This window comes from Lontra canadensis, unplaced genomic scaffold, assembly GCF_010015895.1.
Source record: "Lontra canadensis isolate GAN:19392208 unplaced genomic scaffold, GSC_riverotter_1.0 scaffold7, whole genome shotgun sequence".
Classification (NCBI taxonomy): Eukaryota; Metazoa; Chordata; class Mammalia; order Carnivora; family Mustelidae; genus Lontra; species Lontra canadensis.
The window spans coordinates 13831618-13857925 of NW_022631001.1; the positions used below are offsets into that span (position 1 = coordinate 13831618).

The 26308-nt window shown below is 37.2% G+C and overlaps 1 protein-coding gene across 16 annotated transcripts in view; it reads left to right on the forward strand.

The window, feature by feature from the left end:
• Positions 1–26308, forward strand: part of PICALM (phosphatidylinositol binding clathrin assembly protein) — a 109225-nt gene that overhangs the window by 74550 nt on the left and 8367 nt on the right. For 6 of the 16 annotated variants that reach the window (XM_032852874.1, XM_032852870.1, XM_032852872.1 and 3 more), the window contains 7 exons: positions 2328–2435; positions 4255–4386; positions 4483–4513; positions 4697–4796; positions 8086–8109; positions 9728–9787; positions 11173–11277. In XM_032852874.1, coding sequence (XP_032708765.1) covers positions 2328–2435; positions 4255–4386; positions 4483–4513; positions 4697–4796; positions 8086–8109; positions 9728–9787; positions 11173–11277 — 560 coding nt within the window. The remainder of the gene's footprint in view (positions 1–2327; positions 2436–4254; positions 4387–4482; positions 4514–4696; positions 4797–8085; positions 8110–9727; positions 9788–11172; positions 11278–26308) is intronic. The other 10 variants (XM_032852873.1, XM_032852878.1, XM_032852880.1 and 7 more) reach the window with 3 other exon arrangements.

A 26308-nucleotide genomic window follows, 5' to 3' on the forward strand; every position in this document is an offset into this window, starting at 1 on the left:
GCTCATCAGGGAGTCTGCTTCTCCCTTTGCCTGCTCTGCCTGCTCTGCCTGCTATTCCCCCTGCTTGTGTGCGTGTGCATGCTATCTGATTAAAAAAAAGAAAAAATTTAAACCCTAACAGTCTCCCAAAAAATGACTTGGGATAAAAGGCCATTAAGTTGATAATGTTCATTGAAATGAAAACGTAGAACTCTTACTTAAGGATGTGTTGCTACTTAAAATATTGTTACTTTGAAATACATTGCTTGCTTCCCTAGGAGCCAATATGATATTACAGTTTATAAAAAATTTCTTTTTACTTTTTGCATACCTAGAGACATTTTTAAATTTGAGGTGCTAGCTCTGGGTTACTTTATATCCTCTCAAACTTTTTACACTTTTAGGTGGTAGTCTTGTAATTGCACAGACTGATGCCCCTAGGGACCATAGTAAATGGCTCCTCTCTTTAAAGAAAGTAATAAATGGATTGTAGAAGATAGGTTTATCTCTGATATTAACCAGATTCTAGAAAGGTGGGATAAAAGAGGAGAAAACGGGAATTTGATATGCTATCCTAGTTATAAATTATTCTTGTGTGTATTTCCTAAACTTTGGAGACCTAGCCAGCGTATTTCCTAAACTTTGGAGACCTAGCCAGCGTACTGTTTCCAGAATCACTTAAAGAACAATTTGTGTATTTCTTAAACTGATGGTTCTATGGGCACAAAATTAAGCACAGTAGGTTTTTGTCTTCCTTGAGTAGATGCATAAGTTCTCATAGAGAAGAACCAGTGAGCCCATGGTGTAATTCTTAAACAGCTTGTACACTTTAAAATGTTGTTAGGGGCACCTGGGTGGCTCAGTCAGTCAAGCGCCTTCCTTTGGCTCAGGTCAGGATCCCAGAGTCCTAGAATCGAGCCCTGCATCAAGCTCCCTACTATGTGGGCAGCCTGCTTCCCCCTCTCCCTCTGTCTGCTGCTCCCCCTCCTTATGCTTCTTTCTCTCTCTCTCTCTGTCAAATGAATAAATAAAATCTTTTTTAAAAAAATAAAATGTTATTAAACTGGTAAGTCTAGAAATCTAGAAACGTCTTGATGAATGGTCAGATTTATATACTAAATTATTTTATACTTTGATAGTGTTTGTGTTCTCATTGTATGACCATTGTGGTGGTGGTGGTGTTTTAAGATTTTATTATTTATTTGAGAGAGACAAAGAGCTTGAGAGAGCAAGAGGGGGAGAGCACATGCCAGAACAGAGGGGAGGGGCAGAGGAAGAGGAAGAGGGAGAACAGATTCCCCACAGAGCAGGGAGCCTGATGCAGGGCTCAGTCCCAGGACTCTGGGGTCATGACCTGAACCTAAAGCAGATGCAGATGCTTAACCAACTAAGCCACCCAGGTTCCCCTGACCATTGTTTTTAACAGTGGTTTAAGAAGTAATTATGGAATAAGAACTTTTTTTTAAAGATTTATTTATTTGAGAGAGTGTACACAGCGTGCTTGCAGAAACAGAGGAAGAGGCAGAGGCAGAGGGAGGGAGAATCCCAAGCACACTCTCCCCGGTGAGGGCAGAGCCTGGACTCCGGCTTGATCCTAGGACCCTGAGATCGTGATTTGAACTGAAACCAAGAGTCAGCAGCTTAACCAACTGAGCCACCCAGGTGCCCCTGGAATAAGAACATTTTTAAAAACTTGTGTCCTATGGAATACTCATGATAGATCTAAAGTGTTATTTTTAAAGGGGGAACCTAAGGATTAATGAATTATAACTTTCAGAATCCTCTTCTCAAGTGAACTTAAACCATATTTCATTTAATTAATAATTTAAAGGTGGAAGGAAGGTGAGAGAAATAATGGAAGGTGAGTAGGTTGGCAGGGGGAGAGGGAAGATTCTAGGATTTAAGTAGAATCTCTAAGTAGGTATTTTTTAAAACACTGTAGAATATTTACTTCATTACCGAGTGATCATTTGCATTGTGTATACATTTTACTTCATGCACAGTCCTGGAATTTTAGATGTGTTCAGTTTTTTAAAAATCATCAGTACACAAAATTAAGGTAAAAAGATAAAGATTTTACTTTTGTAATGAAACTCACTAGTTACTACTTACTAGTACAACTTCAGTTGCTCTTTTGTTAGTTTTCTTTGTTAGTAGGATGATTTTGTTACAGAAAAATGCCATCACCACAAAAAGATAGAGTAGTGTTAAGAAACATTTTGCTTGAAGGATTGGCCTTGTTTTTCATTGGGGGAATTTATTGCTTTTTCCATCCTATTGTCATTATTAAGAGCTGTAAATGTAGATGTATTAAAGAATTGAGCTTTTTCCACTTTGGTTTTCCTTAGGATTCACTCCATCTCCAGTTGCACAGCCACATCCTTCGGCTGGCCTTAATGTTGACTTTGAATCTGTGTTTGGAAATAAATCTACCAACGTTATTGTAGATTCTGGGGGTAAGAAAAAATTGTTCTGTTAACATTACTATAATGTTCTCATTTAGATTCTGTGCAAGGACAGATAATAATATCTTTTGAACATATGTAAATAGATTAAATTGGGGTAAGCCAGTGAAGTTGTTTCTCTTCTCCCAGCTACTAGATGAGAAGAACTTCAAGGGATTATTAACTGTTACCCTTTTCTTAGTGGCAGTTTTGATTCTGGGAGGATTTTGTTTCTCCTAGAGCTAAATGAGATCTTCCTCACATTAGATTGATAAATTGCTAATGGTTATGTGTAGAATGTTGTGCTTTGCAGTCATTACAATTTTCACCTTTACTGAAATGAAATTGGCTTTTTTGAAAAGTAGGAAAAATAAAACATTTGGTACCTGACTTGTTGAGACAGTTGGTGCTTAACCAGCTAGAATGTATTAAGTACCAGAGCTCTAGGGGCTTTTTGTTATTTTTAAGGATGGTTCTTTCTGTAGTATGCTTGTTCATTTGTCTTAAAATTAGGACTTACATAAATTTGTAGAGCCAGGTTTCCATTTGTTTTCATTTAGTATTTTGTTAATTTGAACTTTGTAAAGATTAAGAGTTTCCATGAAATTTATTATTCTTTCCATGGAATGACCTTTGATTTTGATTAGTAAATAAGTTCAAGTCATTTGAAGAAACATACTGAGGCGTTTTTTATTTTATAATACACAATTATATTACAATCTTATAAAGAGTATGTATGGACTAAGAATTTTTTTTCTCTGTGCACTAGTAGGTTTATAATTACATTTTTGGATGCATTTGGCTTTTTCCTTTTGAGTTTGTTTTTCTGGGAAAAAGGATAAAGTAAATAGAGATCAGCTACTCATATTTTGTACACCACCATTTTTGGTGACCTTGTTTTTGAAATTCTCTTATATCAGTCCTGGGTCATGTTACTGAGTCCTTTACTGGATTTGTTTGATTGGATTCACTTTTCTCGCTTTGGTAGAGAACCTTAAGGGTTCTATTTTATTTTCATTTCTAAGCAATGTCCTAGTTTAGTAGATGGTTTAATGTCATTGGAGCATAAGGTTAGCAATTTCTTAGGTATAATTTAGGTTAACTGTTTTTAGACAGACAAAAAGTGATAATCAAATGGTACATTTTTACTTCCTTCTAATGTTGTGGTTTACATATACCTTACATTCTTTACTCTGAAGAATGTAAAAAGGTCTACAAAATACTTATTAGATGAAACATTTTTCAAAGGAACAGAGATGTATTTTTTGTCTATATTTCCTCAGGTATAAGTGAATCTTTAGAAAATCTTGCCAGTGAGGGGGAGAATTCCATTCCATTCCCTTCTCTTTCACAACTTTGGAATAAGAATTGTTTACTCGAATGCTTCTTTCTTATCCCCTTTAACCTTTATATAATTTTTTTTTAAGATTTTATTTATTTATTTGACAGAGATCACAAGTAGGCGGAGAGGCAGGCAGAGGGTAGGGGGAAGCAGGCTCCCTGCTGAGCAGAGATTCCCCATGTGGAGCTCCATCCCAAGACCCTGAGATCGTGACCTGAGCTGAAGGCAGAGACCCAACCCACTGAGCCACCCAGGTGCCCCTAACCTTAATATAATTTTGTCATGAAATAAGACATGACAGATCTTTTCAGTCAGTTCACTTTGAAATGGTGAATTTCTCCCTCTTCCATTTAAAGTCATTAATTAATGTCCAACATCGTGGAGGACTTTTCCGGCAGACGAATAAGTAGAAAAGGCAGAGATCTCCTGTAGAAAGCTAGCACCATAAAGTCCCTTACAAATCTTGTTTCATCTGTTTGTAACTTTAAGGCTTTGATGAACTAGGTGGACTTCTCAAACCAACAGTGGCCTCTCAGAACCAGAGTCTTCCTGTTGCCAAACTCCCACCTAACAAGTTAGTATCTGATGACTTGGATTCATCCTTAGCCAACCTGGTGGGCAGTAAGTATTCTTTGGATTCTTTTAATCTTCTTCACAATTAATTGTATTATAAAAATGAGTCTAGTTTTTAAATGCTTTCTTTATTTCCTGTTGTAGATCTTGGCATTGGAAATGGAACTACTAAGAAGTGAGTGTTTTATATGTATTATTTCCCCCATGTACCATTTGGAGGTTGATTTGGCTTTCATCTCAAAAATATGTGTAGACCTGTCAGATCTGCATATTAAATGCTTTTTGTTCAATCTAAGTATATAGTAAAGAAACTTTACAATTATAGACATTTAACATTATCACTGATGTTTATTTAAAGTGATGTAAATTGGAGTCAGCCAGGTGAAAAGAAGCTAACTGGAGGATCTAACTGGCAGCCAAAGGTTGCACCAACAACTGCTTGGAATGCTGCAACAATGGTGAGTTGAAAAAGCTCACAGTAACATGACTAATTTAGGAGAATAACATGAAAATGTTTTTAAAGTGATAGCTGTAAGTGGGAAGATTTGTTTATTGAGTTTTAGATATATAAGTAATTTTTACATTTTTTTTTAAGGAAGCTGATTGACTATATTTGCCAAGTATATTTTAGTAGCCAACACTTATTTAAGGGTTACTTTGTGCCAGCCATCATTCTAATAAATAATGTGTGATTTTTTTCTTCTATAATCCTCAAATTAACTACATGTGGTGGTAACTGTTACTGTCCTCACTGTGCAGATGAAATGGAGGCACAGAGTTACTACATAATATGCCTAGGATCCCAGAGTTTTTAAGTGATTGGGTGGATTTTTAGAATACAGGAAGCCTAACCGCAGAGCTTAAACTCTTTAATCATTACCCTCTACTTCTGATCTCAAATTTATTTATGTATTTATCTAGAATATAAAATCATTAGTGTTTTTTTGATCTCACCATTGGTAAAGAAACTGTACATGTTTGGTTTTTGTTAATGTTGTCAAATAGTTCATAGAGTTGATTTTCCTTACTTGCTATAATTATATTCTTAAAATCCCCTAAACACTGAACCATTGCTAGGCTCACACGTACATGTGTACATATTTCCTTTAGCAATGGTTCAGGGTTCACTGATTTAGTATTGGGTTACTTTAACAACATAGGTGCAACAATAAGGAGAATTGCCTGTGTGTGTATGTACACACACACACACACACACACATACATACACACATATACCCCTTACATTCATTATTATCTCAAATCCTAAAAAAATACTTTTTCTAGCAGATGCCTTTTTTTTTTTTTTTTTTTTTTAAAAAGAAAATGTGGTTCGTAAGAGTTAAGTGACTTACTTACCTGAGCCTGCAGCACTAAACTTGAGAATCCAGCCCTATCTAGCTGGCTCCACAGCCAGAGAGCTTCTTGCAGTAGTATACTGCATTATTCCCTGTGTTCTCCATCCCTCTGGTCATTGTTATATCAGAGCTGAAACAAGGCAGAATCTTATTTTGTTCAGCCTCAGCTGAGAATGAAGGTGTTAGGCAACAAATTTTTCACCACTCCATGCATGTCTGTCAGTGACCTTGAAAGCACCACAAACGTTAGTTTTCGGGATCACAAATTTTAGCAAGTAAGCAAATTTAGAAATATAGAAAGTATGAAAAATGAGGATTAATTTATATGCCAAGTAACTAGTTAGCATCTAGTACTGAAGAAGTTCTGCTAATGTTTTTAATCACTATAAGGTATGGTTGTCCCAGAGTAGCTTTATGGCTTTACCCCTGTCCTTAGCTGCTATTTCACCAGTGCGGGAAGTTTTCCCACATTAGAGAAAACCAGTTTGTTCTTCTTCTTCTTCTTCTTTTTTTTTTTTTTTTAAAAGATTTTATTTATTTGACAGAGAGAGATCACAAGTAGGCAGAGAGTCAGGCAGGGGAAGCAGGCTCCCTGCCGCACAGAGAACCCGACGCGGGGCTTGATCCCAAGACCCTGAGATCATGACCTGAGCCGAAGGCAAAGGCTTAACCCACTGAGCCACCCGGGCACCCCAAACCAGTTTCTTCTTAAAGAAAAATTTAAAACAAGCTTTTTTTTTTTTTTTTTAAGATTTTATTTATTTATTTGTCAGAAAGAGAGAGAGAGAAAGCATACAAGCAGGCAGAGAGAGAGGCAGGCTCCCCGCTGAGCAAGGAGCCCGATGCGGGACTTGATCCCAGGACCCTGGGATCATGACCTGAGCCGAAGCCAGCAGCTTAACCCACTGAGCCACCCAGGCGTCCCTAAAACAAGCTTTCTTAACAATATTCTGGAAATAAATAGCATTTCGATTACATAGGCTACACATTGTAGCCTTCCTGTTGTTAAAGACCATCATTATCCCTCTTATAGCCACTTTCTTGTATTAAATCACTTCCAGAGCACCACCTTGTTTTCCTGGGCTTAATCGTATGTGAAAATTACCAGGGCTCATCTAAAAATAATGTGCTAATAAAATTTGTGACATTATATAAAGAGTTTTGTTAGGTTTAGTCTTCTTCGATGAAAAATAAAAATTTAGCCAACTTTTTTTTTTTTAATTTAGCCACCTTTTTAAGGCAACACTTTTTCATTAATAGAGGTCACTGCCATTCTAATAAATCCTTTCATTTAATTAGCTTGTTAGGTTTTTACACATACATGTATCTTCACTATCTTGAGTCTGTTAACACTGCATTCTTGGGGAAGTTTGAATTGATAGCATCCCAATTACAAGAATAAAGTTAGGCAATTTCTCTTTTGGAAGTATTAAAACATCTAGAAAGCAGATTTTAGTTGAAATCCATTCTCTCTGACTCTGAATCCCAGGTTTATCTGTACTGTAACAAACTTCACTGACCAGGGGATGACAAAAGGTTAGGTTAGTGGATTTTATACTGTTTGGTGTGAATTACACATTGATAATACATGAAGACTGTTAAAAATCCAAATGCTGATATGAAAATACAATGAATATTTTATTATTTTGTATTAAATTGGTATTGACCTATATGAAATATTAGAAGTTTGTCGATAGCACTTGACTTGATTGACTACCAGAATGTAATAGGCATTTAACCAGTTAGAATTTGTATGTAAGTTGATGATATTTATGCAACTGTGTCATTGTGTGTCATCTCTTAAGAATTTTCTTAAAATATTTGTATGTATGTATATAATAGAGTTTCTTTTTAATGTCTAACATAGAGGGCTGGTGATGTGATTCACTACTTAGATAAACTGCTGCTTATGTCATTTCTTTACATTTCTAACCTTTTTATTAATCCATAAACACTGTCAAGGTTTTTGAACTTTTTTAAGTTAAAAAATTCATTGGTCTTTTATTAATCTGTATGATGATATTATACTATAAATTTTTTGAATTATTGCTTTCTTTTTTCCTGAGTGGTAGACATATGGTGCAACCCTGTTTATGGGACGCACTGAATTTTGCAGTGTTGACACTACTGATAGATTTTATGTTTTATGATAGTTGTCATAAACTATTAGATATGTAAGGGGATTATGTTGGAGACTAAATTTCCCTTGTCAACCTTGATAGTGTTTTAGTATAGGTGTTCTTCCATTAGATACCGGAAATACAAGGGATTTTAGGTAGTTAGTGAATGTACATGTGAACTAAAATGCTCTCTGTGTTATTTTCTGTTGTGTAAGTATTTGTTCTAATCCAGTGTTATTGCATTATGTAATTGTTCTCCCTGGGAAAAACAGAATGGCATGCATTTTCCACAATACGTAAGTGACCAAAAACTAGCCTTTTTTGCAATAAATTGGCATGCTATTAACCACTGCTATAGCAGAATCTCATAACCTTCCAGCTATTACTTTTTTCACATTCAGATTTTCAATGTGCCAGAAATTCTTTCTAGCATCTACTGATTTCATGGATGTGTTGCAGAATTGATTCTGATGGTGGCATGGGAAATACAGACTTTTTTTTTTCTTGCTTAACATTCTGCCATTTGCTGCCAGATGGCTGGGTGTCTGTGTGTGTATCTGTGCTGCCACTATGCACTTGATGATTTCTGAATGAAGGGAAATGTTGATTGTTGTAATGTTGAAAATAACAATTGCATGAAATCTTACAGGCTTCCGCTGTACTTGGCAGTTTGTCTACTGCTCTTGCAGCTCTCAGTTTTTAAGTAGGGAGAGACCAATAAATCCTACATGCTCACTCAAATACTAAACTTTTAACTATTCACTTTAGTTATGCTTCATTTAACTGCTCCACGCATATGTTCAAATTGCCATGTAATTTATTTTTTATATTTCAGCAGTGTTATTGGTCTTTCTCCTGTATTCAGTTTCAGTTTTCATTATAAGATAATACACACACACACACACACACACACACACACACACAGAGGGAATGTTGTTAAGACAGCAAATATATTTAAAATGATTTTGTGCTCACATTGTATATTTACAGAAAGCTTGAGGTGTAGGGTAGAAGGTGGAGGGGAACTTTAAACATCATAGGGCTAGGTGGTTCTTTTAAGCGTTTAAGAATAAACAGATTTAAAAATTGCTTGCTCCAAATTGGTGCTTTGTAGAAGATTGTTTAAATAATTTACAGAGTAAATTACAAGAAGTGCTAATACATGTACTCTGTATAAAAACTGTGTGCCTCATAAAAATAGTCACACTCAGTAGTGTTTTGAAATCTTTGAGGTTCTTTGAAAAAGGTGAATTGAGGTCTTCAGAATAAATTTTTGAAAGATCAGATTAAATGATATGGGATCTTTAACTTTTTTTTTTCTTGCTCAAAATACTGAAGCACCTAGGAAGACATTCACTAATACTTTTTCTGGGTAATTTTTTTTTTTAAGATTTTATTCTTTATTTGAGAGAGAGATAATGAGAGAGAGCAAGAGCAAGAAGGAGAGGGAGAAGAAGGCTCCCCGCCAAGCAGGGAGCCTGACCTGGTGCTCGATCCCAGGAACCCCCGTTACCATGACCTGAGCCGAAGGCAGGTGCTTAGCCAACTGAGCCACCCAGGTACCCCTGGGTAAACATTTTTTGTAATAGCAATAGACCTCAAATTTTAGAATGTTCAGTATTTTTTTTTTAAATCTGAAGATCTTTAAAGTTGTAAAAAGCACGTTGAAATTTTAGATCACTGTTGTATCTAAGTTTAAATGTTTTTATTTTTCTGATCTGCTTTTCTGCTAATTTTAAGACACTCTTTTTTCATTGAGCATTAATTGACACAGTTATTAATGATCCTAAGTGTCACATTTAATCACAGCTGTCTTAGCAATTCTTTTTAGTGGAACTATGCTATTAATTCCTTGAATTCAACTGATGTAACATGAATTATACATCCTTGTTTATTTTTTCTCCACCATGTCAGGCACCCCCTGTAATGGCCTATCCTGCTACTACACCCACAGGCATGATAGGATATGGAATTGTAAGTATTTTTCCATACATAACTTTTTTGAAAATAGATTGATTTATATTTAACATGCCTTTTTACAGTTACTAAAAAATGAACTTGGTGACGCACATACCTTTAGTGCATAACATAGAATCTTGTATCATAACATTGGTTTCATAAATATTTCTAGAATTGTCATTCTACAGTAGATATCATTTATGAATGTTCATAGTATTACCTAGCTTCTTTTTCCCCTCATAACTTTGCTAAGTATTTTATACTTCATTACAAACTCGTTTAAACATGAATGTTATCTCCAACCCTTTGTGTGCCCTTATATTAATACCATTGAAGTCCTAAAACCTTAATACTATAGGGGAAGAGAGGAATTAACATTTCTTGAATTGTGTAGGGGCAAATTTAGTCCGGTATAGGCCAGAGAAACTTCCCTATGACAGTGATTAATTACTATCATACAGAAATACTTGCCTTACTTTTAAGCTGCCCACAATCCAGTCTACACTGCCCTTACTCTCCCAACTCTCTAAGACTCACTTGGATAAGAAATGGAGGTAATGGCTTCAACCCCTGTATGTGGTTGAGGAACTGTTGCTAGTAGGAGGCAGCATCACATCCCTTGGGATTGCTACTGTGGCTGCTGTGCTACTTCTTTATTTACATTTTATGGAAGTAGCTCTGGAGTTTAATTGAAAGGTAGAACCTGTAGAAAGATAAGATTATAGAGTATGGTATTTTAACCAAAATGATAACCGCGGTGTGTGTGTTCTCTATTTGGTTACTTATTTGTGTTAATTCTATACCATGGAGTAGTAGTTTTTAAACAAAGAGATGGTTGGTTGAGACTCAATTTTCAGTTACTCAAGAATGAACTAATCTCTTCATATGTTATTTAAGCCTATTCTTGGTTCTCCCTAACAATAGATGAAATAAAAGGAAAGAACTATTGAGAGTAAACCACTTCAAAGAAACAACTGTATTCACTTAGGATCACTTGCATAATGGCATAAGAACTTGATTTGACATTCAAAGGTAGTTTATTTTGAAATATCTTAGCCATTTTACAGTTTCAAGTTTTCCTATGTCTAAAACTGCAAATTTGAAAATTTTGAATTGGTTAAAATTTTGTCTGCCATACTGTAGTAAGGTTTAAATTTTGCTTAAATTTAAGCTTTTTTTTTTTTTTAAACCTTAGAAGTATATACATCAAAGACTTTAAAAAAACTCTTAAGAATTTATGGCTGTCAGTCTTACTTGTATTTACAAGAATTTTGCTTTGAGTTAAAATACTAGTACGTTCCATTCCTGCCGTTCTTCTTGTTTACTACTTAAGCAAAATGTTAATCAACATTAACTAACTTAATATTTTTCTTTTTCTTTTTCTTTTCTTTTTTTTTTAGCCTCCTCAGATGGGAAGTGTACCTGTAATGACGCAGCCAACCTTAATATATAGCCAGCCTGTCATGAGACCACCAAACCCCTTTGGTCCTGTATCAGGAGCACAGGTACTTATGTGCCACATGTAACTCTTTTAAAATGTGCGTGATATGGGAAGGATAGAATACTAAAAATTCCTTTTATACAACTTAAGAAACATTATTTTTCCCTTTGACAGTGGATGTTCTTTGCTTCTTTATCACTAAAAAAACTTTTAAGAATATTGATTACTTGGAAGAAGTGGACAAACAGATTACAAACATTAAGGATGAAAATTCTTGACAACTTACAGTTGATCAATGCAGAGGACAGTTTTTTTTTTTGAGTTTAAGGAACCTACTTTCTGTTCATGATTGTGGCTTTGCTCTCCTTTGTGAACCCTAGAAACCTTGAACTCAGAGCTCCAGTGTTTTGGTTTGACTGGTGCGGTGCTACAACAAAGGTGTTGCCCTTGAGATATTTGTTGAATGTAGCAAGTCTATAAAAGTGGTGAATGTTATTCTTTCACTAGATACATGTATTTAAAAACAAATGGTGGTGGAGGTGGGGATGATGGGAAGGCAAAAAAAAAAATCTTGAAATGCCATGCTGACCTAATTTCTTTAAAGAAGAGACTTTCCTCTTCAATTGTTTCTAGGACCCTCTCCCAGTTCCTGAAATTTCACCCCAAATATTCACACTTTCATCCCATTATTGTTAGCATTAGGGGAATCTGGATTTTTTTAGAAAAGCTTTTCCCCACTGTGGTTAGAAGAGATGTGCAGTTTCTTTGTTACTCACTTTTCTTGTGGCATACTAGTAGATGTAACACTCAGGAAGTGATAGAATGGCTTCTCATTCATTATGGCTCTGCTCCTGTTGTGTAACACTTGGTAGAAATAACACGTAATTATTAAAGTACTCTTTTCTTACACTGCTTCTGATGCCAAGTGATTGGTTACTTTCATGTGTTTAAAACTTATTTGAAAACATTGATGTGAGCATTTGGTAATGGACTTGTTATTCCTTTCCCACTTGAATACATGTAGTATTTCCATTTGCCAATCCCTACAGTGTTACACTACCAATATTAGTTTGTATTGACCCAGTTTGAATCTAGTCTCTGTGTATTTCATAGACTTGGGAAGCATAGGTGATCAGTCCTTTTGTTTTTTAGACTTTTGAGCATTTAACTCATTTCATAAATTGGCATCTCAGGGACTACCAGTAACTTGGAGTGGATAGTGAATTTAGTCCTCATTAAAAGGTAAAAGCCATGTTCTTTGCAATTCATATATTTGCCCAGATGCCTCTTTTTTTCCCCTTTTGTCCATGTTAAAGTAACCTTTTCTTCCTGTTTCTTAATCAAAGTATTTATAATGAAAATGGCTGGGAGTGAGAGTAATTGATGCAGCCATAACTTTTTTTTAAGTCAGTTATTTTGTATGTATTTGCTTTTATAAAATGGATTATGGAAATATATACATAGTTTACTTTGTGTTCTGTCTTTTACCAATAGTAGTTCTAAATACTGGCTTAACTTGCTAAAGAAGTACTAGATTTTGATAATCTTTTAAAATGTTGATGATGGGACGCCTGGGTGGCTCAGTTGGTTAAGCAGCTGCCTTCGGCTCAGGTCATGATCCCAGCGTCCTGGGATCGAGTCCCACATTGGGCTCCTTGCTTGTCAGGGAGCCTGCTTCTCCCTCTGCCTCTGCCTGCCATTCTGTCTGCCTGTGCTTGCTCTCTCTCCCTCTCTCTCTCTGACAGATAAATAAATAAAATCTTAAAAAAAAAATAAATAAAATGTTGATGATTTCCCTAATGGTTGGTGTAGATGTTCTCTTGAGATTGTAGGTCTCCCTCATGTCCTTTTTTCTTTTTTTTTTTTCCCAGTTTTTTTTGTTTGTTATGTATACTTTTTTTTAAAGATTTTATTTATTTATTTGACAGAGATCACAAGTAGGCAGAGAGGCAGGCAGAGAGAGAGAGGAGGAAGCAGGCTCCCTGCTGAGCAGAGAGCCTGATGTGGGGCTCGATCCCAGGAGTCTGGGATCATGACCTGAGCCGGAGGCTTTAACCCACTGAGCCACCCAGGTGCCCCTGTTATTTATACTTTTAACCTCAGATATGGATCATTTAATTTTTTAAGAATTTATTTATTTTAGAGCATGTGCGAGTGGGGGGAAGGGCAGAGGAAGAGGGAAAGAAGCAGACCCCCTGCTGAGTGTGGAGTCTGATGTGGGGCTCCATTTTATGACCCTGAGATCATGACCTGAGTCGAAATCAAGAGTTGGATGCTTAACCAATTGAGCCACCCAGAACCCCTATCATTTATTTATTATTTTTCCTGTATAGATTGTTGAGTGATTAGGACCTTAAATGTATTTAAGAGAAAAAACTTTATTCCAGTGCTACAAATTTACCAGGAACTACTTGAATACCACCTACTTGAACACCACCTAACATTTTCTGAGCACTTGTATCACCTTCTTCTCAAAATAATTTTTAAGGTAGATGGGCTTGCTATCACATCCTGTTTTAGAGATAGAGAAAGCTGAGACTTGGAAAGGTTCTTCAACTAAATAAATGATGAAATGCAACTTACCCCAGGAATCCTTGGTTTCTGGTCCATTGCTCATTTCTAACACTCTTCCTCTCTACTTAATGGGATTGGACCCAAATGGCTACTATACTAGCACTGTCTTCCTTTTGGCAGCAGTGAACTACTCTGCAAATCTTTGGGTTTCCTGCTGGATTTACACATTTCAGAATATAACTTCTGTAGACGTCAAGAATATCTATAGTGTTGGGAATGCTTTGAACCTTACTCAGACATTTTATATGAATTTGCTTTAAAAAAAAATACATGGTTTAAAAAAATGTGAAAAAGGGGCACCTGGGTGTTTCAGTGGGTTAAAGCCTCTGCCTTCAGCTCAGGTCATGATCTCAGGGTCCTGGGATTGAGCCCCGGATCGGGCTCTCTGCTCAGCGGGGTGCCTGCTCCCCCACCCCCACCGGTCTGCCTCTCTGCCTACTTGTGATCTCTGTCTCAAATAAATAAAATCTTTTTTAAAAAATTGTGATAAAAATCTGCCTTTATAAAAAGTGCTGGTCTCCTAGCATCTCCTCTTATTCTAGGTTTTATATCCTGTTGCCTTCTAAAAATCCACTTAAGTCACTAAAACACCAGAAAAGTGCAAGAATTTCCATGGGCGTGAAAAGAGACAGTGACAGAAATACCTTTTCCTAATGAAATTATGCCAGAAGAGAAGAAAATAAGAGCATTAATTAGTTTCAAATTAAGAAATCAAATTTGATGTGAGCACTTAACTCTAAATATAGATTGAAGAAAGCATGTAAGGAAGCAAATAGATAACTAGAAAAAGAGAAAATCAGTGGCAGTGAAATGGCTCAGAAAATCTTCTGTCAGTTTCAATCAGTTAAAAGGCAGAATCTCAGATTTTTTTTTTTTAAAGATTGGGTTTATTTATTTTAGGGAGAGAAAGCGCAAGCAGGGGAAGGGTAGAGAATTTCTAGCAGACTCCATGCTGAGACACTCATGACCTGAGTGGAAATCAAGAGTCAGATGCTTAACGAACTGAGCCATCCAGGCTCCCGAGAATCTCCTAACTTTTAATGTTACTTTTCATTACTTTAACCCTTTGTTCTCCAACCGTTCATCACAAAGCCCCGTTAGTTTTTTTCTCTGCTATCATTACATTACATCCATCCATCTTGCTTTCTACAGCCTTCACCTAGATTGGAACCCTTTATCTCATGCTTATTTTACAAGAGTCTCCCTGTGTTTCTTGTCTTTCTAATTTAATTCATTCTGTAGATACTGGAATAATCTATGCACGGTATTTTTAGCATCTTATCTCTATATTTAGAAACCTAAGGAAATGAATCTAAATATAACTGAACATATTCATCCTCTTAACTTTCCTTCTTTTTTAACAGCTACCTCACAAAGTCTCATTTGTAAGAGTAATAGTGAGTAAATAGAACATTCAGGTTCTTCAGTTCCCATGCCTTTACAGTTCTCAGAAAGTATCCAGTGTTATCCTACTGCTTGTCTTTGCCAGAAAGCCTTCATATGTTTTAAAGTAGACTTAATCTTTGTTCTTTTTTTTCCTTTGGTAATGCTTTTAGTTGTTTTTTTTTTTTAACGGTTTTAGTTTTTTTTAAGTTTTATTTTATTTTATTTTTTAAAGATTTTATTTATTTATTTGACAGACGGAGATCCCAAGTAGGCAGAGAGGCAGGCAGAGAGAGAGGGGGAGGCAGGCTCCCTGCTGAGTAGAGAGCCCGATGTGGGGCTCGATCCCAGGACCCTGGGATCATGACCTGAGCTGAGCCAAAGGCAGAGGCTTAACCCACTGAGCCACCTAGGCGCCCCTAAGGTTTTATTTTAATTCTAGTTAGTTAATATACAGTGTTATATTAGTTTCAGGTGTACAATATAGTGATTCAACACTTGCGTACCTTACCCAGTTCTCATTCTTTACTTATTCTTTAGTCTTCTCTTGTCCCTTTCCAGTACTTCTGAGATCTGAAGCTCTTTTCCTTATCCTGCGTTATTTTTCTTTATAGAACTTACTATTACCTGACATCTGTTTGTCTGTCCTGTCTGTCTGTCCATCTATCCATCCATCCATCCATCCATCCAGTCTAGCAAGAGACTCCTGGAATGGATTATAAGCTTCATAGAAGTAGGCTTCTGTGTGTTTGTTTACTTCTTTGTCCCTGATTCCTAAATCAGTGCCTGACTCATAAAAGTTTTGAACATTGTCTGACAAGTGAACCTGGTTGAAAACTTACCTTCTCTGTTACATTAACTTACTTGTTCTTCATTGATCTTTTCACTTACTTATAACCATTGTGTAATAATTTATAGCCGTATTTAAAATCAGTTTAATTTGTTAGCTTTTAATGGTTCTGAGACAGTCCCTTGGATTAATTCTGCCAATTCAAATGCTAGTTGTAAAGAGAGTAATTTTTCTTAATGAATTAACCTTTTAGTTCTCATTATTTTCCTCCCGTTTTTCATTTGGATTCAAAATTCTTTGAAGACAGGGAAGACATGGTAAACAGTAATTTAAATGTAAAGTGAAATCCCATCAAAATGAAATGTTTCAATCAAATCCCAGTTCTGTACCTATTACCAAAAATCTTTCCCTGCTCCTTGAAATGCTTTTTGGGAGCTGTTACTCACCTAGGGCATAACCTTTATCTTCTGGTTTCTTGCTTGCTTACTTTAAGTTACGTTAATATTTTTAGAGTATCTCAGCCCTACCAGATATATTCATCTTACTGCCATTTAGCTGCCAAAAAATTCTGTTCTGTGTCCTTCATGTAAGTGCTGCGTTAGTGTTATTGAATACCTTCCAGATGGCTCTTATTTCAGACTAGACTACTCTGTTCTTTCGGATATTGTCTTTAACTTAATAGACTACACTGTAGTATTGAAATTATGCCTTCCTCTACACTCACCCTGTTCTCTCCTCATTTTTTGTACTGTCTTATTCTGTATTTTTAAGGTATTTTTATGTAACTTTTGCTTAAAAAGATGGGGATTATGTTCTGTTTCATGCCCAATATTGTAGCTTTTTTAAAAAATTATTTTTTAAATTTCTTTTCAGTGTTCTAGCATTCATTGTTTATGCACCACACCCAGTGCTCCATGCAATACATGCCCTCCATAATACCCACCACCAGCCTCACCCAACCCTAACCCCTTGCCCCTCCAAAACCCTCAGATTGTTTTTGAGAGTCCACAGTCTCTCATGGTTCGTCTCCCCCTCCCAATCTCCCCCAAGTCCCTTCTCCACTCCATCTCCCCATGTCCTCCATGTTATTTCTTATGCTCCACAAATAAGCGAAACCATATGATAATTGACACTCACTGCTTGACTTATTTCACTCAGCATAATCTCTTCCTGTTCCGTCCACGTAGATACAAAAGTTGGGTATTCATCCTTTCTGATGGAGGCATAATATTCCATAGTGTATATGGACCACATCTTCCTTATCCATTCGTCTGTTGAAAGGCATCTTGGTTCTTTCCACAGTTTGGCGACTGTGGCCATTGCTGCTATAAACATTGGGGTACAGATGGCCCTTCTTTTCACTACATCTGTATCTTTGGGGTAAATACCAAATACCAATACTACCCAGTAGTGCAATTGCAGGGTCATAGGGAAGCTCTATTTTTAATTTCTTAAGGAATCTCCACACTGTTCTCCAAAGTGGCTGCACCAACTTGCATTCCCACTAACAGTGTAAGAGGGTTCCCCTTTCTCCATATCCTCTCCAACACAAGTTCTTTTTTTTTTTTTTAAGATTTTATTTATTTATTTTACAGATGGTGATCACAGGTAGGCAGAGTAGCAGGCAGAGAGAGAGGAGGAAGCAGGCTCCCTGCTAAGCAGAGAGCCCAATGATGGGCTCAATCCCAGGACCCTGAGATCATGACCCAAGCCAAAGGCAGAGGCTTCAACCCACTGAGCCACCTAGACATCCCTCCAACACACATTCTTTTACTGTCTTATTAATTTTGGCCATTCTAACTGGTGTAAGGTGATATACCTCAATGTGGTTTTGATTTGAATCTCCCTGGTGGCTAGTAATGATGAACATTTTTTCATGTGTCTGTTAGCCATTTGTATGTCTTCTTTGGAGAATTGTCTGTTCGTGTCTTCTGCCCATTTTTTGATATAATTATCTGTTTTGTGGGTGTTGAGTTTGAGGAGTTCTTTATAAATCCTGGCTATCAGCCCTTTGTATTGTCATTTGCGAATATCTTCTCCCATTTCGTGGGTTGCCTCTTTGTTTTGTTGACTGTTTCCTTTGCTGTGCAGAAGCTTTTGATCTTGACGAAGTCCCAAAAATTCATTTTCGCTTTTGTTTCCTTTGCCTTTGGAGACATATCTTGAAAGAAGTTGTGGCTGATGTCGAAGAGGTTACTGCCTATGTTCTCCTTTAGGATTCTGATGGATTCCTGCCTCACGTTGAGGTCTTTTATCCATTTTAAGTTTATCTTTTTGTATGGTGTAAGAGAATGGTCGAGTTTCATTCTTCTACACATAGCTGTCCAATTTTCCCAGCACCATTTATTGAAGAGACTGTCTTTCTCCACTGTATATTTTTTCCTGCTTTGTCAAAGATTGTTTGACCATAGAGTTGAGGGTCCATATGTGGGCTCTTTACTCTGTTCCACTGGTCTATGTGTCTGTTTTTATGCCAGTACCATGCTGTCTTGGTGATCACAGCTTTGTAGTAAAGCTTGAAACAGTCAGTGTGATGCCCCTAGTTTTGTTTTTTTCTTTTTCAACATTTCCTTAGCAATTTGGGGTCTCTTCTTGTTCCATACAAATTTTAAGATTATTTGCTCCAGCTCTTTGAAGAATACCGGTGGAATTTTGATTGGAATGGCATTAAAAGTATAGATTGCTCTAGGCAGTAGAGACATTTTAACAATGTTTATTCTTCTGTTCCAAGAGCATGGAATGGTCTTCCATCTTTGTGTGTCTTCTTCGATTTCTTTCATGAGTGTTCTGTAGTTCCTGGAGTACAGATCCTTTACCTCTTTGGTTAGGTTTATTCCCAGGCATCTTATGGTTCTTGGTGCTATAGTAAATGGAATCAATTCTCTAATTTCCTTTTCTATATTTTCATTATTAGTGTATAAGAAAGCAACTGATTTCTGTACATTGACTTTATATTCTGCCATATTACTGAATTGCCGAAGTGAGTTCTGATAGTTTGGGGGTGGAGTCTTTTGGGTTTACCATATAAAGTATTATGTCATCTGTGAAGAGAGAGAGTTTGTCTTCTTCATTGCCAATTTGGATACCTTTTATTTCTCTTTGTTGTCTGATTGCTATTGCTAGGACTTCTAATACTGTGTTGAACAAGAGTGGTGAGAGTGGGCATCCTTGTCGTGTTCCTGATCTCAAAGGGAAGGCTGTCAGCTTTTTCCCATTGAGGATGATATTCGCTGTGGGTTTTTCATAGATAGGAGGAATGTTCCCTCTATCCCTATACTTTGAAGCGTTTTAATCAGGAACTGATGCTGGATTTTGTCAGATGCTTTTTCTGCATCAATTGAGAGGACCATGTGGTTCTTCTCTCTTCTCTTATTGATTTGTTCTATCACATTGATTGATTTGCGAATGTTGAACCACCCTTGCAACCTAGGGATAAATCCCACCTGGTCATGGTGGATAATCTTTTTAATGTACTGTTGGATCCTATTAGCTAGCATCTTGTTGAGAATCTTAGCATCCATATTCATCAGGGATACTGGTCTGAAATTCTCGCTTTTTGGTGGGGTTTTTGAATATTGTAGCTTTTAAGGAAAAAAAAAATTCCGCATTAGTGTATCTTACCTAGATGTTTGACTACGTGGGAAATACTAGATCCTTGTGATTGGTGACTTTTTTTTTCTCTTTTCATGCTTCCTCCCAGTTTCGCTCACTGTTTGATGGCTTATTTTAAGTGTGTTTGTTTATTAACTTGAGGAGAATGGGGACTCTTAGGAGACTCTTACTCCTTCTCTTAATGGTGTTTAAATCTTACTCGTACTTATTGGTGTATACATTGAAATACCCATTGCTGACTAGTAGTTTATTAAACTCATTCTACATTGCATTATGCAGCTTTTCTGTTAAAAGCATGAAGACAGTTCATCTAGTTTCAGTTTTCTTTTGAAGTCACTATGGTGCGAAGTAATATTCTTTCAGTGGATGTTTATGAGGCAGTTTAGATGTTGTTGAAGATCTTGGGGGTGGGGAGTGGGTATTTTGTTAGTTATATTCTTATCACTTCCTTACATGAGAAACTTACTCTGATCCCATACCAATCTACTTTTCAAAAGCAGTATGAAAACCAGAGTATTACATATGGGTATTTAATTTTTAAAATAAGCTATCGGGGTGCCTGGGTGGCTCGGTTGTTAAGCTGCTGCCTTCTGCACAGGTCATGATCCTAGTGTCCCAGGATGGAGCCCCTCACCAGGAGGCCTGCTTCCCCCTCTCCCACTCCCCCTGCTTGTATTCCCTCTCTCGCTGTGTTTGTCTCTATCAAATAAATAAAATCTTTTCAAAAAAATTAAATAAGTGAACTGTCGAAAGTTTTGTTGGTTTCTTGATTGGTATTGGTTTGGTTTGGTTTTGTTTTGTTTTAATATGGCGAGTTGCTAGTTTTATTTATGGAGGATATGGCTAAGGATGCAAAATGGCTGCCGTGTTTTGTTTGTAACGGCCAATTTTAAGTAAGTCTGACATCAGTTAAGTGTCTGAAAGGAAACAATGGCTTGTTGTGAGTGTCTTTTACCCTTCTAAATAGGGACACTGTTGGATATAGGAATAATTCAAGTCTTACAAAAAATTGCCTTTTTAATGACTTTCTTGTGTGTCAGAACTAGTGGCTTTTTTTGCTGTTAGGCTTAATCTCTTACTCTTTTCGTTTCGTTTCTTTTCTTTTCTTTTCTTTTCTTTTCTTTTTTCTTTTCTTAACTTTCCTGGTGTTTTAATTGTGGGTGTTGGCAGTGCCTCTTCTGTCACCTGATCTGCCCAGCTGGATTTCTGTGAAAAAGACCTTTTGTCTTGTCAGTAGTGCATTATACTCACTTACCGTTGCCTCCTAGAAGATACCATGAGGGAATATAGTTCGGGAATTGGGATTTAATACCATAGATGAGAGTGGTTCCGTAGTCCCTGGGGTACAACCTGAATCAGAACAAAAATTTAAGAAGTCCCATCTTCTGACCCTTTTTTTTTTTTTTTTTGGAAAGATTTTGTTTATTTATTTGACAGAGATCACAAGTAGGCAGAGAGAGGGGGGAAGCAGGCTCCCCTCAGAGCAGAGAGCCTGATGCGGGGCTCGATCCCAGGACCCTGAGACCATGACCTGAGCCGAAAGCAGAGGCTTAACCCACTGAGCCACCCAGGCGCCCCTCATCTGCTGACTTTTAATGTTAATAAGACAACCTAGAGAATAAGGCCTTTTTACTGTTTCTTTCCTAAGGACATTCTTTCTAAAAGGTAGAGATCTAATTTCTTGTCTTAAACAAAACCAGAACATACTCTTAAAATCTTGAATGACCGTAAAGTTCTACCTTCGTGATGACCATAACTGAGCATATATAGCACTGTGTGGATAGAAAATACAGGGGTATATTGACTGTCTAACATATACTAGAGGAGTCCCTTTTTTAAAAAATTAAAATTAAAGTTTTATTTATTTGACAGACAGAGATCACAAGCAGGCAGAGAAGCAGGCGGGGGTTGGTGCTGAGCAGAGAGCCGGATCCGGGGCTCAATCCCAGGACCCTGGGATCATGACTGGAGCCAAAGGCAGAGGCTTTAACCCACTGAGCCACCCAGGCACCCCTAGAGGAGTCCCTTTTAAAAAATTATTTCTCTGTTACACTTTAACTTTTTCCTCTATGTTAAATATAGCCATAAATTCTGGCTGAGTTGAAATTAACTGGGATAGCAGATTTTAGAGAGGAAACAAAAGCACCTGCCTTGGAGTCAGCAGATCTGCATTAGAGTCTACTGTTAGTGTCATGGGGCTGCCCATAGCAAGGTATACCACAAATTTGATGGCTTAAATCAGAAATACATTCTCTCACAGTTCAGGAAGTAGAATTCTGAAAACGTGGCCCCAGGGCCGTGCTTCTTCCAAATCCTCAGGAGGAAGATCTTGCCTTTCTTCTTTCCCAGAGGGAAAGAGTTAGCCCCAGTCATTATTTGGTTTGCAGCTCTAGCACTTCAATCTTTGCCTCTGTCACATCGCATTCCCCAGTGTGGCATTTCCCTCTTAAAAAGACACCATCATTGTGTTAGTGTCCTTTTAATGACTTCATCTTAACTTGATTACGTCTACATAGATACTGTTACCAAATAAGGTCACAATCATAGGTCCTGGGAATTAGGACCTCCTATGTTTTTGAGAGGACAGAATTCAACAGTGTCGAGTGTCACTATAACCAAGTGTTTCAGGGCAAGTTGCCTCTGTAACTTGGATGAGCCTCGGTTTCCTAATCTGTAAAATGGTAATTTTATCTTGTATACTTTATAAGTTGCTATAAGGATCAAATAAAAATATTTGAAATTGAGGAATGTGGAGGGTTTTGAGGAACTTTCTGTTTATTTTTAGAAGAAAATTATATAAGGTTGCCTTATTTTCAGTGCTTGCCTCTATTCCCAAATTCTAATTTAATTTGTTCTGATCTAATACAGTTTATATTTCTTCCCATGCATTACAAATAACTTTGATTGTAAATAATCCATACTTCATTATTTTGAAACCTTAATTATAACTCTTACTGCCAGCATCAGATAAATACATGGACATAGTCCATGGTGGTGACAGAGCGGCCCTCCTTAGCACGGTCCACATTAGTGCGGGAATCATCCATGTGCCCAGTAGACTGTGGACACTGTTCACAGAAACCAAGCCACATCAGTCTTCAGGACTGTATCAGCAGGATTTTAATGGCTCAACCTTTTTGGAATGTAGTGTAACCCAGAAGTATGAAACTTCAGTTTATAATAATTAAAATATTTATTTGGACCAAAGAAATAAGCTCATCTGTTTTGGGGGGAAGGGGTAAACCTTTCTTGAAATGTCTAAGTCTAAAATTCTCTTCTTAGACATTTTTAGTGGAAATTGACTACATAAAACAGGTAAACGCATGTAGCTTAAAGCTCATATGGAACACAGTTCAGAAATTTTTTTTTTTTAACCAAGCTGGGGTGCCGTATTTCCAGTAAATGGCAAGCAAGGGATGTGTTATAGGCACATTTAATTATGTTTTGTCTTACAATAATAATTGACATAATCCTTGTTTTTATTTTTATACAGAGCTTGTTTTATCACCAAAAAACATTTTAATTTAACATTTAATTTTTTTTAAAAATTTAACAAGAGACAGGTAAATTAGGTTTCTTACATCTGAGGAGCCTAAGGTTGAATATAATACGGACACAGAAGTGACTGACTGGTTGATGGCAGAGTAAGAACCATTGTAAGAGAAACACAGCGTGTTGAGAGCACAGTGGATTCAATGACATTTGAGCTGGGCCTCTTTTACAGGAATAGATGAGCAATGATTGTAGGTGATAGGGAGGTTTGAACTAGTATTTGAGCTAATATATATCAGGGAATGTATTGATGCTTTATGTATATTTTCATTTAATCCTCAAGACAGTCTTAAAGGGAGATAGGAGTATTGGGTCTAGATAGTCTAAGCCCCATTTATAGAAGTGCCAGGTAAATTAGATTCAGTGCTATCTTTCTATAAAACTCAGCTCTGTCAACCCGGACGAAGGAAATATCCATTTTCTTCTTAAGATGTTGGCTTTGCTTCTCTAACAAAGACAGAGTGTCTCTACAGCATTGCTATTTGCTATCCAGGCTTTTGGGTGACTGCGGAATTCAAATGGAAAGAAAAGATGTGTCAGGGTTGCATCTTCTCCAAGAATTTTGAGCACAGCCAGTGATACGTCAGAAGTTTATCCTTAAATATCCAATTCTTCATTCTCCTGTGAGCTTTCAGTTGCACTAGTCTCACTTTGATGCTGCTGTTATTTTATTGTTCTGACCTGAAATTTTCTTTCTTTGGTGTTGAAAACAGGAAGCTAATGAAGGAGTAACCATTTTTGTTTTGATATGTGGTGTAGCAATAGAATTCTTTGTTTAAAATCTCTTTTAAGTATGTTTGACTTTTATTAAAGTTAACTTGGGATTTGTGTACTCTGTATTATACTAATAAACACATGCTACACAACCAAAAATACCTTTGCTTTTGACATAAAAGCAAAGATTTTTGGTAGCATTAGAATTTTTCTTCCCATTTCAATATTATGTTTTAAAGGTTGATAAGAGTGGAGGGGAAGGGTGGAGGAATTTCAGTGAAGAGTTACCATCATCAGTTACTTGTAAATCTTAGTATTTCTATTTATATACTGCTCTTCTTTTATTGTTTCTCAATATTTTATTTTCCTATAAGATGAGGAAGGAAGACTAAGTATGTCTGTATTAGACTTAACAGTAAGAGTGACTGTTAAAAAAGCATATGCAGGGGCACCTGGGTGGCTCAGTGGGTTAAAGCCTCTGCCTTCGGCTCAGGTCATGATCCCAGTGTCCTGGGATGGAGCCCCACATAGGGCTCTCTGCTCAGCAGGGAGCCTGCTTCCTCCCTCTCTCTCTGCCTACTTGTGATCTCTGTCAAATAAATAAATAAAATCTTAAAAAAAAAAAAGTCATATTCAGTTGTGTTATAGGTCAGTTTAATTTGAACAATAGTTGTGCTAATTTTTTTTTAGATCTGTGGGAGTTGGTATGGAGAATAGTTGAAATAAATGACTAAAAGGCCATGTTTTATTTTGTTTTAAAGATTTCATTTATTTATGGGAGGAAAAGCTGAAGTAGGGGGAGGGGTAGGAGGGAGAGCAGGAGAATCCTCAACAGACTCTCTGTTGAGCAGGAGCTCTGTCCTTTGACCCTGAGATCATGACCTGGGCCGAAATCAAGAGTCCGACGCTCATCCAACTGAGCCACGCGGGTGCCCCTGGGTTTCTTTTATTTTTAAATAGGCTTCTTGCCCAGCATGGAGCCTTAGGCTGGATCTTCAACTCACCACCCCGAGATTAAGACCTGAGTGGAGATGAAGAGTCGGACACTTAACAGACCACTCCCCCACGCCATGTTTTATTTTTTTGTGTGATGGCATATTTGAAGTAGGATTTTTTTTTTAAGAGCGCACACACACCTGGTACTAGCAGCCCTACGTAGTCTCTAATTTACCATAGAATGATAAGTAAAGGAGGGTCAGCTCTTTTACTTACAGGTGACTTTTCAGACTCTTCCAGTCCCTGTTTCTCACCCACCAGGATCCTGTTGGGCCCTTCATGCTCTTTTGCTCTTCCTGCTTGCCTTGAGCAGTAATTGGGCTATTGCAGCATATATCCTTTTCTTTTTCCTTATTTTCTCTCAGAGCCGGCTACTTTCTCACCAGTGCATGGTATGCCTGTGGTTTGCAGGCGCCGGGAAGAGGTGGGCACAGGTGTTTCAGGGCTGCTTCACCGCCATGCCTGTAGTGCTCTGCAGTCAGCCAAACCAGTCTGGGCCATAGTTTCATGTGCTTGAGATGAGTGTTGATGATGTAGAACTTATTACAAGGATATTGGCTCTTGTTTTCTTATGTTTAATTTGGCTATATATTTATAAATGTAAGCTCTAGGTGTGTGGATTATTCGAATAGAAGTATTAGTTAGAAACTGGCACTTTTTTCTCCCCAAGGAAATAGATCCTGTTTAACATTATTTCTAAGTCTGTAGGACTTCTCTCTAGCAGTATGCTCACACATTGAGAAGAGTAGAAGTGTTCCCTCCCGTTGATCATATTCTTCATGCATTTTCCTCTGGGACTGTCGGGTCTTCAGACTGCCAGCTTCATGAAAACATGTGACTTAAGACATTTTAGTCTTTAAATCTTTAGTCTTAAGTCTCTCATAGGAGACTTGAGATTTTGGATGCAATCTACCCCAGTAAGGGATTTTTAATGTTTTTGTTTGAACTTCAAGTGAAAGAGAAAATTTGTTTTGGAGAGAAACCCAGTTAATCTTAGATTCCCTCCAGCTCAGAGACTGGTGATCACTTTACTTGAAGTCATTCTGCTTCTGAATGGTCATCCATGGTTGGTCTGAAGTGGGGAGGAGGAACCATCTTTCCAAACCACCTTACTTTGTCTCTACCTGGCTGTTACTTGAATCCCCAAGCCCAGTCTGCTGCTCTGTCCTCCCATTTGTAGCTGCCTACGTAAGTTCATCATCCTTTCCATTGTCTCTTCCCATTGTCTTTGATTGTTTATTTCTGAGCAAAAGGTATGGATTAGGAAAATAACTCAACCACTAAAATAACTGAAGTTGATTCCCAGACCTTTAAATTGCTTTTGACATCCACACCAACAAATTGCATGTACTTGTGTTGTCATATTTGCTGAAAGTCATTGCCTATTCATTCTCTGTAGTGCTTTTCTTAAATCAAAAGGTAAAATTGAGATCACTTGGAACCAGCAAAGACCGATGATGAGGCTTGAAATCCA